Source organism: Eulemur rufifrons, chromosome 29 (genome assembly GCF_041146395.1).
Source record: "Eulemur rufifrons isolate Redbay chromosome 29, OSU_ERuf_1, whole genome shotgun sequence".
In the NCBI taxonomy this organism is placed as follows: domain Eukaryota; kingdom Metazoa; phylum Chordata; class Mammalia; order Primates; family Lemuridae; genus Eulemur; species Eulemur rufifrons.
In genome coordinates this window covers 39,481,237-39,496,766 of record NC_091011.1, presented here as the reverse complement: position 1 = coordinate 39,496,766, position 15,530 = coordinate 39,481,237, and the positions used below count along the sequence as shown (strand labels likewise).

Below are 15,530 nucleotides of genomic sequence, written 5' to 3'. Positions count from 1 at the left end.
CAGTGAACTACACAGACAAATTATGTACTCTTAAAGGAGCTTACATTTGAGTGGCAAGTAGGGAGAGGACAGATAATGAAAAAAACAAACAAATAAATATATAGTGCTAAGTACTGCCAAGAAATACAAAGTAGAATAAAGTGTTTAGGGAGTAATGGAGATAGGGTAATGCTATTTTATATGGGAAGGTCAGAAAGGATTCTTTATTAAGGTGACATTAATGAAAATAAGTGAGAGAAGTGATGATTGGCATGTGAATATTTGAGGGGAGAACCTTACAAGCAGTCAGAATACCACATGCAAAGGCCCTGAGAGAGGAACATACTTGGTTTGTATGTTGGTCTCCAACAAGGAGACCAGTGTGGTTGTACTTAGTTAGGAGCTGGATTGGTGAGAAGGGAGGAAGGAGTAATAGAGGTAGCAAGAGGCCACATCATGTAGGACCTGGGATAACATGGGGAAGTGAGATAAAAAACCACAAGTTTTGCATAGAGTAGATGTGAATTGACTGTTGGTTTAAAAGGACCGCTCTGATTATTTTATTGAGTACATACTGTAGGGTTAAAGTAGGGAGACCAGTTAGGAAGCTGTTGCAACAGGCTTTGGGCGGAGGTAATGAGATATGACAGATTTTGTAGGTATTTGCTATTAGATTTTTTTATAGAGTATAAAAGAAAGGGAGGGATCAAAGATGATTTCTCTTTGGCCTGAGCTTCTGGTAGAATGAAGTTGAAGTTTAATGAGCTGGAGAAGGCTTTGGGAAGAGCAGACTTGTTTGAAGAGAAAGTGAAATTGAGTAGTTTTGACATGTTGAGTTCACAGTGCCTATTAAATATCTAAATGGAGATATCAAGTAGATAGTTGGCTATCTTAGTGTGAAGTTCAGGACGGCAGTTAGGACTAAAAATATAAATTTGGGAGTTGCTGAAATATAGATAGTATTTATGGTAAGATGACTAGATGAAATTACCTAGGGTATAAGAGTAGGTGAGATATGAAGAGGTCTGATGACAGGTCAGGCTACTTCAGCATTCTGTGTTGGGAAGATGAGGGAGAATCTGCAAAGGAGGCTGAAGAGTGATTAGTAATGTAAAAGTGAAGTAAGAGATAATAGTATCCCAGGGGTCCAGTGAAGAAGTGTTTCAAGGGGGAGTGAGTTTTGTGTCAAATGGGTAAGGTTAAAGTTTAGAAATGACCATTGGATTTATCAAATAGGAAGTCTTTTTTTTTTTTTTTTTTTGACAGAACAGGAGTTATTCATTGGAGTGGTTGGTAGTCATCATGAAAATTTGGGAGTGGAATAGAACTGAAGATAGCTAATGTGGACAGGCCTTTGGACTTTTACTTTTAGGGGGATCTTAGAAGTGGAGCAGTAGATGGGTGTCAAAGGAAGATATTTAAACTTTTTAAAATACATATTGCAGTTTGTATGCTGAAGAGATTGATCCCAAAGGGAGAAAAAAAATGCAGGAGAGAGTTAGAATTGGTGGAGGCAGTAGGGAAGAGGATATGGGATCCAATGCACAAGTGGAGTTAACCTTAGACAGGAACATTTGGCAGTTTGTCCATAGTAACAAGGAGGAGAGGCAGAGGATATAGTAGGGACGCAGATAGGTTGCTGTAAGTTGTCATTAGAGGATGTGGAAGCTCTCATTTCATTGATTTTCAATTTTTTTATTCTCTTTTTTTGAGTGAAATAAGAAGCAAGATCACTGCAAATCAGCAACAGGGAAGAGATAGTAAAGGTGTGTGAGGAGAGATGAAGTTATCCGATAATTGTCTAGGAAAACAGAGAGTAAATTAATTTGGGAATGTGTTCAGCTGCTCAGGTGCATGTGCAGTGTAGGGTAAGAGTTGGATTAAAGTATGCTTCAGGTTCTGTCAAGGGAAGTTAGATGAGGAAGGGTAGGGCTAAGAGAGTAGATCCTCCGTGCAAAGGAGTAGTTAGCTGATGGGCCATAGAATAATAAGGTAAAGAGGGCAGTTATGCACATGGGCTGTAGGATAGTCAAAACGTAGAAAGTCAATAAATTGGAGATCCTTATGGTTTTAAAAACTTGTTTGAGTTTTAGAGGGAGTGACCAAGAAAGATAAAAGTTCAGAGAATGATATTTTGGGTATTGAATTAAGGAGAAAGTACAGAGTCTAGGTAAAATTGGAGCAATTGGATGGCTAAGGTGGAGTGGACAATAGCATTGATACTGTATAATTGAGAAGATAAGTTTGATATGACACTAAGTCATTACGATACTTAGGCTTTTCTGCTTTCAGTAAACACTTTACTAAGATACCAATAAAGCACATCTACTTTCTTCAGGTGTACAGTTTTTACAAATGCCAGCTGATTCTCAATGTACGAGACTTCCATTTGTTTATGTGCCTTTGATCTGCTGTGTTGGTATTACTCAGGGAGCTTTGTGAGAAAAAAATTAAGATTTTAGACCAAACCGAGCAATCTGGAGGTCCACAAATTAAATTTAACTCATGGATACATTTTGTTTGATAGGAATAGTGTTTAAAAAAAAACTAAAAACCTTGAATTTGAATGCCTTTAGATGGGATATTCCAGTTTGCAACAGGCTCTACAGTTCTCGCGTGTCCCACCACTTACTCCCTGCCCCCATCATTTATTTTTATGATTTTCTAGCATCTTTTAGGTCCCCTTTACTCATTTATGTTTACTGTTACTGCTTTCCAAGATATTCACATTTAAAGTTCTTTCCTTAGACTTGCTGAATGAGACTCTCCGGAGTTGTGCTTCAGTAATCTTTATTTAGAAACCTCCTAAAATAAAACTGATTATAGTCAGGTAGTGGTTGACAAAGACAGATCTTACATACTGGCTATGTATCTTGGTTTAGCAGCTTAACCTTTGAGCTTTTCAGTTTTCTATCCATAAAATTGATATTTAAATAGTAGAACCCACCTCATATGGTAATGGTGAAGGTTAAGTGAGATAGCACGTAAAAAAGCACATGTGCTTGGTACATGGTAGATATTTGGATAAATGTTTTTCCCTTTCCATTGGGAGTAGTATCTTGAAAGCTCCATTTCTTTGAGCAGGTTGAAAGGATATTCCACATCAACCAATGAGTTATTAATAATTAGGACACTATTTTGACTGGTTTAACAAGTCCAAATAACCAGTGTCTTAAACAAGGCAGAAGTTAAATTCACTATAATTTGAAATTTCTGGCCAATTGGATACTCAGGGGAATTTGGTTCCAGGGATTAGTTTCCTTCTTTCTTGTTGCTTTACTTTCCCTTAGTCTGTTGCACTTTCCCACACAAAGACTTGTGGTTCCAAGTTATTGAAAGGAGCAAAGAGGAGGTTAAGAATAGGAGGCTTCCTTTCAAGGGCAGGGTCTAGGAATTTCACACACATTGTTGGCCAGAACTTAATCACATGGCTACATCTAGCCATAGGGAAGCTGGAGCAGATATTTTCTAGCAGGGTAGCCATGTGCCCAGTAAAAACTCAGAGGGTTCTAGTACTAAAGGGAAGAAGAGGGGAATGGATATTAAGACAGTGGTTTCTGCGTAGTTAATATTTCTGTGGTATATCTCTTTCCATTCTGTAAGCAAATTTAATCCATTGGTTATTCTAGCCTTAGAATTAGAATTTACTGTCCCCTAATCCCAAATTAATTAAAAAAAATTACTTGGGTTACTTATTCCTGTACAAATCTCTTTTAGGACAGGGATGACTGATGTTTTTCCTAAGTCAGAGTCTTGGTCCTAATGCTTAACTCACATATGCAGGCATGAATCTTATCTCTAATAACTTGATTTCAACCTTACTTACTTTAAAATAATAGAATGATTATCTAGATCTGGGCATTTTGGCTAAGATTCAACATAAACATCTCTGTCACCAAGATTTAGAGCATGTCATGAGAAATAGCTGTGTCTGTGTGTTAATGCAATCTTCTACTTACACTTTAGTATTTATTTTTAGTCATATGAAATAATTATAATTAAAATACACTTTACTAATGAAGTAACTGAGGCCCAGAGATGTCAAGCAACTTATTTGAAGTCACACAGCCAGTAAATGATGAAGCCAAGATTTGTATCCAAGTTTTTATATCTCCAAATTCTGTCATCTTATAAGAGTGCTATACTATGACTTCTGTGGATATCACAGTACAGAATTGCCTCATATGCTTTTTTTTATATTGAGGACACATTAGATTTTTAAAAATAATTTTCTTTCTATTCTGTCTCATATGTCTCTCCTTGTTAATGTCATCATTTCTCTTTGGGTTATAAAACCTCACCTTACTAAGAGACTCTTTTAACGTTACTTAGATAAAAATTATATAGATAGCTTATCTTTACTGTTTTTCCTTGGGACAGACCTAAAGAATGAATTACCTGTCATTTTGTTAGCAATCTTCCTGCAAATTATTTCTCTTGACTACATCTTTATAAATTATTTCTGTTTTGGGTAGAATAAATCTTTTTTTAATACTTTACTTTTCATGAACACAAAATGTACCATTAGGCTAGACCATGAAAGATGGCTGTGAGGGAGCTGTGATTCCATTTGAAGATTGATTGATTGATTGATTGAAACTAGGCCTTGCTCTGTTGCCTGGGTAGGGTGCCGTGGCATCATCATAGCTCACTGTAACCTCAAACTCCTGGGCTCAAGCAATCCTCCTTCCTCAGTCTTTTGAGTAGTTGGGACTATAGGCTCAGGCCACCACACCTGGCTGATTTTTTTGTTTCTTGTAGAGAGGAGGTTTGGCTATTGCCCAGGCTGGTCTCAAACTCCTGGCCTCAAGTTATCTTCCCTCCTTGGCTTCCCAAAGTGCTGGAATTACAGGTGGGAACTTCTGGGCCCAGCCTTCTAATTTTTTTAAATGATGATTTAAAAAAAATATATAGCCAGCCCTCTGTGACGATGGATTTCGCATTGGCAGATACAACCAACCATGGATCAAAAATATTTGGAAAAAAAAAGAAAAAATAATAAAAAATAACAATGCAACAATAAAAAATAACAATGCAATAATAAAAAAGAGTACAAATAAAAACTAATACAGTATAACAATTATTTGTACAAGAATTACATTTGTTTGTATTGGGTATTATAAGAAATCTAGAGATGATTTAAAGTGTACAGGAGGATGTGTGTAGGTTGTACACAAATACTATGCCAATTTTTATAAGGTATTTGAGTGTCTGGATTTTGATATCCTGGGGGATGGAGGTCCTGGAACCAATCCCTCACCACCAATACTGAGGGATGACTGTATAAGTACACCTAAATAATGTGTTAGATTTGATTTCAATATCTCTAAATCTACAAAGCCCTTTAAAGAAAAAAACTTACTTTTAATTTGAAGTTTATTTGAAGTTGATGCACAGAATAAAGCTTTAAGGAAGTAATTTTTATCATTAAGTATAAAAAACTATTTTTATAATTTATTATAGAAGGAACTTTCTCTAGGAGATTCTTCAAAACGAGAATATTTTTTTGTGTTAGGTTTTTTATGACTCTTTAGAGTAAAAATGTTCACTTCCCCCCCTCTTTTTTTTGTATAGGATATAGCAGATCCATTTTTTGCTTATTGTAAGCAACATGCAGATAGATTAGACAGAAAGTGGAAGAGAAAAAACTACTTGGCTTTACAGTCCTATTGTAAAATGTCTTTGCAAGAGAGAGAGAAACAACTATCACCAGAAGCACAGGTATGAGATTTATGCCAAAACTCATATTTTTTTGTTTTAAGGTTATGGATTTCAGATTTCATGTGTGTTTTCCAGGTGACATGTGAAATATAATTATGAAATTTGGTTAGTTACCTAGGAAGTGGATTGTGATTAAGGTAAATGGTGAGTATAATTTGTGGCTAAATATATTACTCCTCATCTAGTCAACAGACCAGTTATTTACAAAATATGTTTTCACATTGAAAAATATAACTGATAGAAAATTATTCTATCAGGACAATATGTTGACTACACTGTTTTTGAGTCTGTTCAAAGAATTTGATCAGTTTGCCCATTATTTAAAATGTGTTTTTATATACATTAATTAAATCTGTGGAGTCTATTACAGTTATTGAGAAGAGAAACTGCATCTTAATCAGATTAGTTTCCCACAACTCTGATCATAAATTAGGTCAGTTGTTACTAGGGGTAAATCTAGTTTATCGTAACTCAAGAATTTTACAGTATACCTTAATGACTATTGATATATGTAATTTGCATTGACATACGAAATTCTGGTTATCATAAGGAATATGTTCCATTTTATTATCTTTTAAACTTTGTATACATTTCTTTTATAGGCAAGGATCAATGCCCGGCTTCAGCAATATCGTGCCAAAGCAGAGCTAGCTCGATCTACCAGACCCCAGGCCTGGGTACCAAGGGAAAAATTGCCCAGACCACTCACTAGTAGTGCTTCAGCCATTCGTAAACTGATGCGGAAAGCAGAACTAATGGGGATCAGTACAGATATCTTTCCAGTGGACAATTCAGATACTAGTTCTAGTGTGGATGGAAGGAGAAAACATAAGCAACCAGCCCTCACTGCTGATTTTGTGAATTATTATTTTGGTTAGTAGAGATACTGATACATGCACATTTTCGCTAAGAACAATTTGCTAATGAAAATATTTGATATGTTGTTAATTTTTAGAAATTTATTAGCCATGCTACATATATCACATAGAGGCATGTTTTCCTAATAAGTTGTGGGTTTTTGTAAACTGTTAGGTTCATGTAATTGTGGTTATACTTAAAAGTGTTTTAAACAATGTAAGTTTATCCATATGGTCATCCCTATGGCTAGTTTCTTCCTTTGTGTATTTTGTATATCAGCTTTTATTTTCTACTGAAGTAAAATTGGATATTTAATTTAAATAGAGAGAAATATGCGCATGATTCAAATTCAGGAAAATATGGCTGAACAAAAGAATATAAAGGATAAATTAGAGAATGAACAAGAAAAGCTTCATGTGGAATATAATAAGGTAAGTTGGCTACAAAATATGTAACATAATAAATCTTATTGATGATTTCTTTTGTGATTTTATGGCATTTCTGTTTATGCTTCACTTTGAAATTCTTCTAGAGATTTTAGACTCTTCCCTATAGCTCCTATCCCTTATTATCTTCATTATCATCACTATCTCTTACTGAGCGCTTTATGTGCCAGGTGTAATTCTGATCTCTTTACATGTATTACCTCATTTAATTCCCACCTTCACTTTACAGTGTAGGTTATGATTATTGCTCCTATTTTCAGACAAGGAAACCGAGTCCTGAAGAGGTTAAGTAATTTGTCCAGGTTCACAAAGGTAGTAAAGCAATAGAGTTGGGGTTCGTGGCCAACCTATCTGACTCTTCCTTATTTCTAATCAATACACAGTACTATAGAGCTTCTCTTTCTAAGTTTGTATAGAAACTTATTTTTAAATTACTGTTTATCTTGAATTGTAATGTTACTTTTAATAAAAATACAGCACTTTCCAATTTACATTTTCATGTACTCCTTCTAAGGACGAGGAAGATAAAAAAGAAATATGTAAAAGCAAAATATTGCTAAAATGTCAGGTATACGTAACATGAGCATATAAAACGAATATTGACTTACAAGAAAACATTTTAAGTTATAAAAAATTAGTAGGAAATAAGTTTCCAATAATCACCTACACTGCTGTGAAAAGAGTACTGGGATTAGGTTCAGAAGAACTGGGGGTTATTGCCATCTCTGTGGTCTTGGCCAACTCATAAAAACTCCGTGATCTTTAGTTTTCTCACTGGGAAAATGGTAGAAATGCATCTTGATAGAGTCATAAGGATTAATTAGCAGAATTTCTGTGAAATTATGTAGTAAACTATAACAATATATAAATATAGGTATTATCATTAGTAAAAATGTTAGCATAAAACAAAATGCTTACATAACAGCAATAGATGGAGCTAAATAATTGGATAGCCAGTGGTATTGTGACTTGACTATATTAAAAGTATATGGAATATAAATGCAGATATTCTTGGACATTTATTGATAAATTATTTAAATTTTCACATATTTTAATGAAGTTTACTAATTTGACTTATTCATTTTGTAGCTATGTGAATCTTTAGAAGAATTACAAAACTTGAATGGAAAACTTCGAAGTGAAGGGCAAGGAATATGGGCCTTACTAGGCAGAATCACAGGGCAGGTTAGTTTCTTTCCAGTTGCTATCTTCTTCTTCAGTTCTTGCTCTCCATATGATTTTCAAAGAACAGATTTCTGATAGAACTGTCACTTTGCTAACTGAAGAATTTTGTTTGATCAGGGCCTAATCCTCTGGGATAATGATTTCTGCCTGAAATATATCTAGACCATTGGCAGCTACCTACTGAGAACCTTAGCTTAATTTGGTTGTTTCAACAGCTATCTTGTTTGCAGAATTTTTTCATTTGCTCTAACTGATTGAACTGTCATTTGTGATGAATCTAAGATCTGAAGCATGAGTTTCTCCTACTACATTCTTCTTTCCTTTAATTTAGCAGTTTTAGATTCCTTGCCAAATTTTTTTCTTTCCTGTTCTTGTGCTATTTTTATTTCTTTTTTAGATTTGGATATATAAATCAAAATTTAAAAGCACAAACTAGAGGGATTCATTTCATGTTAATTTGGTTTTGAGCTGTGTAAGGAATGTTTTTGAAACTTAAATGTTAAAGTGTAGTTTTTCTCTTTTAACAGTAGCTGTAATTATAGTTATGGTTAAAAAAAAAAAAAAAAAAAAAAAAGAACTTTATCCTTAAACACTTTCAGGCTGTTGAAGTTCTTGGTGTTAAAAGGAAGAATTATTGTCCAATGGATTTCTTTGAGTGCCTTTTTTTAGTTCTGTGTATGTAATTGATAAACTAAGAATTTTTTCAAATAATTTCAATTATATGTTTTAAAGATGACAGAGACCCACTGTTTGTGGTCCTTTCACTACAAAAGTGGTTTTATTCGTGAAGGAGACTTTTCAAAGAACAGATATTTTTCATAGAACTTGTTGATGAGGTTTACAGAGTCCAATCTGTCAAACAATTTGTATAGATATTTTATGAAGTGATACATACTGATTTCTACTATGCCATACTAGCTCTGAAGATTTTTTTTTTTTTGATGAACAGTTTATGTGGCTTGTATTATGAAGAATAATTTATTTTAAAAGGTGAGAATAAGTAGCCACCCTAGAAGAATTAGCCTTTGTTTCCATTGATGGGCTATTGATGGATTTTTGGAAGATTATGGTGTTTTTTAATATTTAGAGAAGTTAATGTTGAGTGCAAGGCTTTAGTTACCGGCCAGGCTAGCATTATCTTTCGGTTTGATTACAAATTTCTCTCATAAGAATCTTCTGTTTAGTGTAAAATATTATCTACTATAAAAGACATTCTTATTATGTATTAAAGGACTTTTGTCAGAGGTTTGCAAATTTCCTTGTGCAAGTGTAAAATACACAGCAGAAATGGAATTCATTTGTACTGCTTACATGACACTTTTTTTCAGTTGGTTGAACAGATGCAGGCCCACCAGGCCACTAAGAAATGACTTTGATAGATGGTTGCTGTCTGAGAAACCACCATAGTACAGATTAGTAGAAACCCAAAGAGAATCTCGTCCACTTTGTTGTAGAGTTTGGTCCAATAAGATAATTTTTCTAATTAACCTATGGAGCACCAATATAGCTGAGATGTTGAGGAAAATAAACGGGCTCAATATTCTTTTTGTCAAGTGTACTGTGTTATTTTTTTTTAAACTTCCTAAATGCTTATCCTTGTCTTTCAGTTTTAAAGCTAAAGTGGAAGTTTAATTTTCATAATGTTTTAGTGTACCACTGAGAATTAATAAAAGCATGTAATTATAGGTTTCAAATGGATATAACATTAGACAAAAACTCATTTTAATCTTTTTTGCTGGTGTAGTAACTGGTAAAGCAGATTTCCGCATAACAGTTCTACCCTATTTAGTTGGCTTGAGTGGCAAATAGAGGAAAATGTTGCTTTTATTTATTTATCTTAAAACAATATATACTGCATTTGTTCAAATTAATAGAAGTTGAATATACCGGCAATTTTGCGAGCACCCAAGGAGAGAAAACCAAGTAAAAAAGAAGGAGGTACACAAAAGACATCTACACTTCCTGCGGTACTTTATAGGCAAGTAATGAAATTATGATAGAATAATATTGTGTATTTTTTTAACTAATACTTATTAGTGAGAAGATATTTCAAATATTTGAGAATTAATTTTGTTTATACCAGAATTTAAGTTAAATGCATTTGAAGTTCGTTTTATCAAAGATGCCTTCCAGGTTGAATGATAGAAGAGATTATTGTTGCTGTTTTAATAAGATAAATGACTTTTTGTAGACTTTAAGTAACTGGGGATATATATACATAAACTCCATGGAAATGAAGAGTTCTCTGTGGGGAACTGGAAAGTTACTATAAATAACATGATGATTATTGTCTTAAATAATTAAAATAGTATAATAAATAAATGGGCATTTATATTTTATTTTACTTGAATGAGTTGTAGAGCTTTGTATTTTTAGGTAGTGATGGATATCATATATACAGTCTGATCTGTTGCCTTTGTAGGTAGTGGATAATGAAGATAAGTTTAGATTTCAGTCTGTTTATACTTTTTTCTCTCTATTCTCAGTTGCAATAATTTTGTTTGCAGAAGTATTTTTGTTCGTTATTTTCTTTGCTTAATATTTTTACAGTGTTCAATTCATTACAGTAATTATACATAATTAAGACTTTCCATATCCAAATAGGTTAGGATGTCACTTTTTTCATGTCACTTTTATTAAGTGATTATGAAGATGCTGGTGTGTTTTTGTGTGTGTATGTGTATGTACATGTATATATACGTATACATGCATAAATATATGTACACATACCTATGTAAATACATAAATATTCTTCTCAAAACATCTTTCTCAGAAGTAGCAGCAATAACAACAGTTTCAACATCCATAAACTACCTTCCATTTTTTGTTGGAAGCTCCCTCTACAAGTAATAGCAAATAACTTTCTTGAAATATGGGAAAAGCCCACTATTGTCTTAGTGTACGATGTGAATATCAGGATGTTCTTAGGTCAGCTTTTCTAAACACAGTTGGTTCATAGGGAGCCATCAGGCATATCACTGTGCTTCTGACTTTTATGACTAGAATTCATTTTTGGTTCAAAATGTATTTTAAAGTGGTTTTCCTTTTTTTACTCTTGTTGTTTTGTGAGTTTTTTTGTTTGTGTGTGATTTGTTTTTTATGGGAGTATTAAAAAATTCTAAACATCATTGTTCTATTGCTCTTTCTGTACATAGATGGCTCTTTTAGATTTTCAACAACTTTTTCCTCACCATGTACCTTCCCAATATAAATATACCCTAGATTTCCTGGTCATGTTACTTGTGTTGTCAGGAATAGTTAAATTGCCTTTTTGCACAAAAGAAGTTAGATGTCTTAGTCCGGGCTCACGTTTGTAATCCTAGCACTCTGGGAGGCCAAGGTGGGCGGATCGTTTGAGGTCATGAGTTCGAGGCCAGCCTGAGTAAGAGTGAGACTCCGTCTCTACTAAAAAAAAAATATATATATATATATATATATATATATATATATATATAAAGAAAATTAGCTGGACAACTAAAAATATATAGAAAAAATTAGCCGGGCATAGTGGCCCATGCCTGTAATCCCAGCTACTTGAGAGGCTGAGGCAGCAGGATTGCTTGAGCCCAGGAGTTTGAGTTTGCCGTGACCTAGGCTGATGTACTCTAGCCTGGGTAACAGAGTGAGACTCTGTCTCAAAAAAAAAAAAAAAAAAAGTTAGATGTCTTAAAAACAAACCAAAAAGAAAAAAATCCAAAATAACAGTAACAAATGTGAAACTCTCCAATCTGTGCAGTAAATATCAATTGGCATATTTTTAAGACTCAAAATCTAATTTTGAAAAGAGACTTATGTACATGTGCAGCTTACTTGCATGTTTTCTACACTTTGAAAGGTTTATAATGATAGAAAATAAACTGAATTTTGTTTGTGCAGTAATTTCTTTTGTAGTTTAGAAAATTACAAAATTATTTTGTTTGATAATTTATGTTTCTAGAGAAAAAGTGAACTAATGTTAGATGAGTTTTAAATTATAATTAAAATGAAGATGATGAGACTAAATATATGTATATATCTTTTTACCAAAAGTGTTGACTCTGGTAATATTTAAATTTACACTAGATCTAAGCTATTTTTTTAACATTCCCAAAATGATTTAGAACTAACAGTTAGTTACTGACATTGTAAAAAGACATGCACCATGAAAAAAAATTCTGATTTCAACAGAAGAAATATTAAGTTAATCAAGATGAAATTTTTAAATTAAAATTATTCTATAAAAGAACTTTGTTTCACTATGATTATTCAAATCCTTATTTGCTATCTTTATTCAAAGTTGTGGGATTTGTAAGAAGAACCATGATCAGCATCTTCTGTTATTGTGTGATACCTGTAAGCTCCATTACCATCTTGGATGTCTGGATCCTCCTCTTACAAGGATGCCTAGAAAGACCAAAAACAGTTATTGGTAAGTAAAATGGAGGAGATTTAAATGTTTGTACTGATTTATTCTTAGTTTCAGCAGAACAAGATGAAGTATTATATCATATTGATTCATAATAAAGTTTTTAGCATTTTTTGAATTGATATTTTCATAAATATTTAGTATGTGAATAAAACTGTAACAGTTTTCTTGAGAAGTGAATTTTCAGTTAATTGTAGCTATTTTGGTATCTTAGAAATGGATTCTTAAGGCACGGATTCTGCCTACTTTGTTTATAATTCTCTTTTGTTTTGTTAAGAATTTCTCAAATTTAAATTTAAAAATTCAGTTTCTTAGTCACATCAGCCACATTTCAAGTGTTCAGTAGCCACATATGGCTTGTGTCTGGTCAGTGCAAACACAGATATTTCTAACATCATAGAAATTTCCATTGGACACCACTGATCTGAACTGAAGTTTCAATTTCTGTTATCTTTTACAGTTACCCGTATTAAAATGCTTTATAAATGCTGCTTTAACAAATTCGTTTAGTAAATAAATTTATATTTTTTCTTTTACTATGAGCCACCAACTAAAATGTCCATTTTTACCCAACACTTCTTAGAGTTTGTTTCTATAGTTTTCTTCAAGTAGTATATTCAGCACAGCTTGCCATTAACTACAATTAAAGGATGTGACAAGGCATAGTTATCAAAGTCCACGAAGGACTTGATTTTCAGATGTCACAGAATATGTCATTTATCAAAAAGTTATGATTTCCAAAGGGAAACTACCCTTTTAATCAGTGCTAAGTCTCTTATGTCGGTTCACTTAAACATACAGCATTGTTGCATGTCTTTATTATACTTACAGAGATACATTAAATCATTTTACATATTATATTCACAGTAGTCATTCCTAAGAGAGTATATGTGCATTTTTATATGTTTAATCATTATTTACCCTGCAATCACATTACCTGTGTATATATATTTTTTACCTGAGTATATTTTTATATGTTTTTAACATTACCTGTTTTTTTTATTTATAGAAACTATAGCTAAAGCTAGAAGATAATAATAAATATATGGCCTTACTGTTGTTTTTTTCCCCTTATGTAGGCAGTGCTCAGAATGTGACCAGGCAGGGAGCAGTGACATGGAAGCAGACATGGCTATGGAAACCTTACCAGATGGGACCAAACGCTCAAGGAGACAGATTAAGGAACCAGTGAAATTTGTTCCACAGGATGTGCCACCAGAACCCAAGAAGATTCCAATAAGAAATACGGTAACTTATTTCTTATTTATCATAATCATAAAATTCTGAGTCCAAAATTTAAGAGAGCAAGAAAGACAAAGGGCAAACATATACTCAGGATCCATAAAAAGAAACATGTATATTCCTATTGGTTATTCTTATTTCGTTTTATTTATTTTATTGTATTTCATTTTATTTTTATTATATTTCATTTCATTTCATTTAAAATAGGGTGTCACTCTTTCACCCAGGCTGGAGTACAGTGGCGCAGTCATAGCTCACTGCAACCTTGAACTCTTGGGCTCACGTGATCTTCCCGAAGCCTCAGCCTCCCAAGTAACTGGGACTATAGGCGTGTGCTACCTCGCTTAGCTAATTTTTCTTATTTTTTTGTACAGATGGGATCTTGCTATGTTGCCCGGGCTGGTTTTGAATTCTTGTGCCTAAAGCAGTCTTCCTGCCTCAGCCTCCAAAAGTGCTGGGATTCAGCACTCACTGTTATACCCCAATTTTGGTTCATATGAGATTAAGAGTAAAACCTAGTGTGGTATTAATATATGGTTCATAGGGTGAACTGAATGATGAAGTTCTAGAAAGGATACTCTGAGAAATAATTGAAAGATTATTTCCTTACTGCTATTTTTTTTTGCTGCCCTTACCACAATTGTAATTGTTTTTGTATGTTTATTTGCTTAATAAATGAATGAACAGAGACAATTTACATATTAAAGACCTAGCTATTTATCTTTAAATACTTAAAAGTTCTGTTACATGAATACTTGGATAAAGTCAGTCTTTGTTCAGACAGTAAAATGGGAACCAACAATTAGAACTGTCTTACATTAGAACATGTTTCCTTGTTCTTTGTAGTGGTTGAAGCTATATGACTGTCAGTGATATTTTTTGAAGAGTTTCCTGCATTGGGTAGAGAAAGAGGATTATATGAAATAATCCTTGATTTTATTTTTAAGATGTCTGTGAAACAAGAGTGATTAAATCCAAATTCCTGTGATCTCAGTATATTGTGGGTTCTTCATCACACTTCTAGGCAAGTAGCCATCTTTATTCTTAAAGTTACCCAGCCAAGTTGCCCAGGTACCTTCTGCCTTCACTTTAGCTCTGGTATCTCAACTAGATTTACGTTTATTCATGTTAGTAATGCTTTTGCTGCTGTCCTTGCTTCTTTTATCCTCTTGCCCTTCCTTACCTATCTTGAACTCTTTTTTTTCCCATTCCTACCAGAGGGTTGTCAGCATCATTCTTAAATTTGTTTCTTTAACTTTTTTTTAAAATTTGTTAGGTGTTTTCCCTATACCCATCTTTAGGATTAATGTAGAGTTTTATATCATTAATGGATATTAAAATTATGACTCACTCTTACATTGAAGGACAATTTTGATAAATGGATTGTAGTTGAGATTTTGAAAGACAAGAGCAGCACGTGGCTTTTATACTTTTATATATTTTTATACTTCACCTTAGCTGTACTTACCATATCTATAGGTAATTAATTCATGTATGTTTATTTTTGATATCTGTAGACTCATGGACCTGAACTTCAGGTGGACAGGAGCTGTCCTGTTCACCACAGAGGAATTGGTCCCATTCTCCTTGTGTGTTTTACCATATTTCATCAGCAAAACTATAGAATTACTGTAAAGGCAGCCTGAGAGACTTTTGTTTAAATACCTTGTTATTTTGTTATTTAGACATTTTCT

General features: G+C 33.3%; 1 protein-coding gene across 1 annotated transcript in view; it reads left to right on the top strand.

Moving 5' to 3' along the window:
* Nucleotides 1-15,530, top strand: part of PHF14 (PHD finger protein 14) — a 162,621-nt gene that overhangs the window by 53,450 nt on the left and 93,641 nt on the right. Inside the window, exons 8-14 of the mRNA XM_069461412.1 lie at nt 5,554-5,700; nt 6,303-6,573; nt 6,883-6,989; nt 8,094-8,189; nt 10,064-10,167; nt 12,466-12,597; nt 13,674-13,842. Coding sequence (XP_069317513.1) covers nt 5,554-5,700; nt 6,303-6,573; nt 6,883-6,989; nt 8,094-8,189; nt 10,064-10,167; nt 12,466-12,597; nt 13,674-13,842 — 1,026 coding nt within the window. The remainder of the gene's footprint in view (nt 1-5,553; nt 5,701-6,302; nt 6,574-6,882; nt 6,990-8,093; nt 8,190-10,063; nt 10,168-12,465; nt 12,598-13,673; nt 13,843-15,530) is intronic.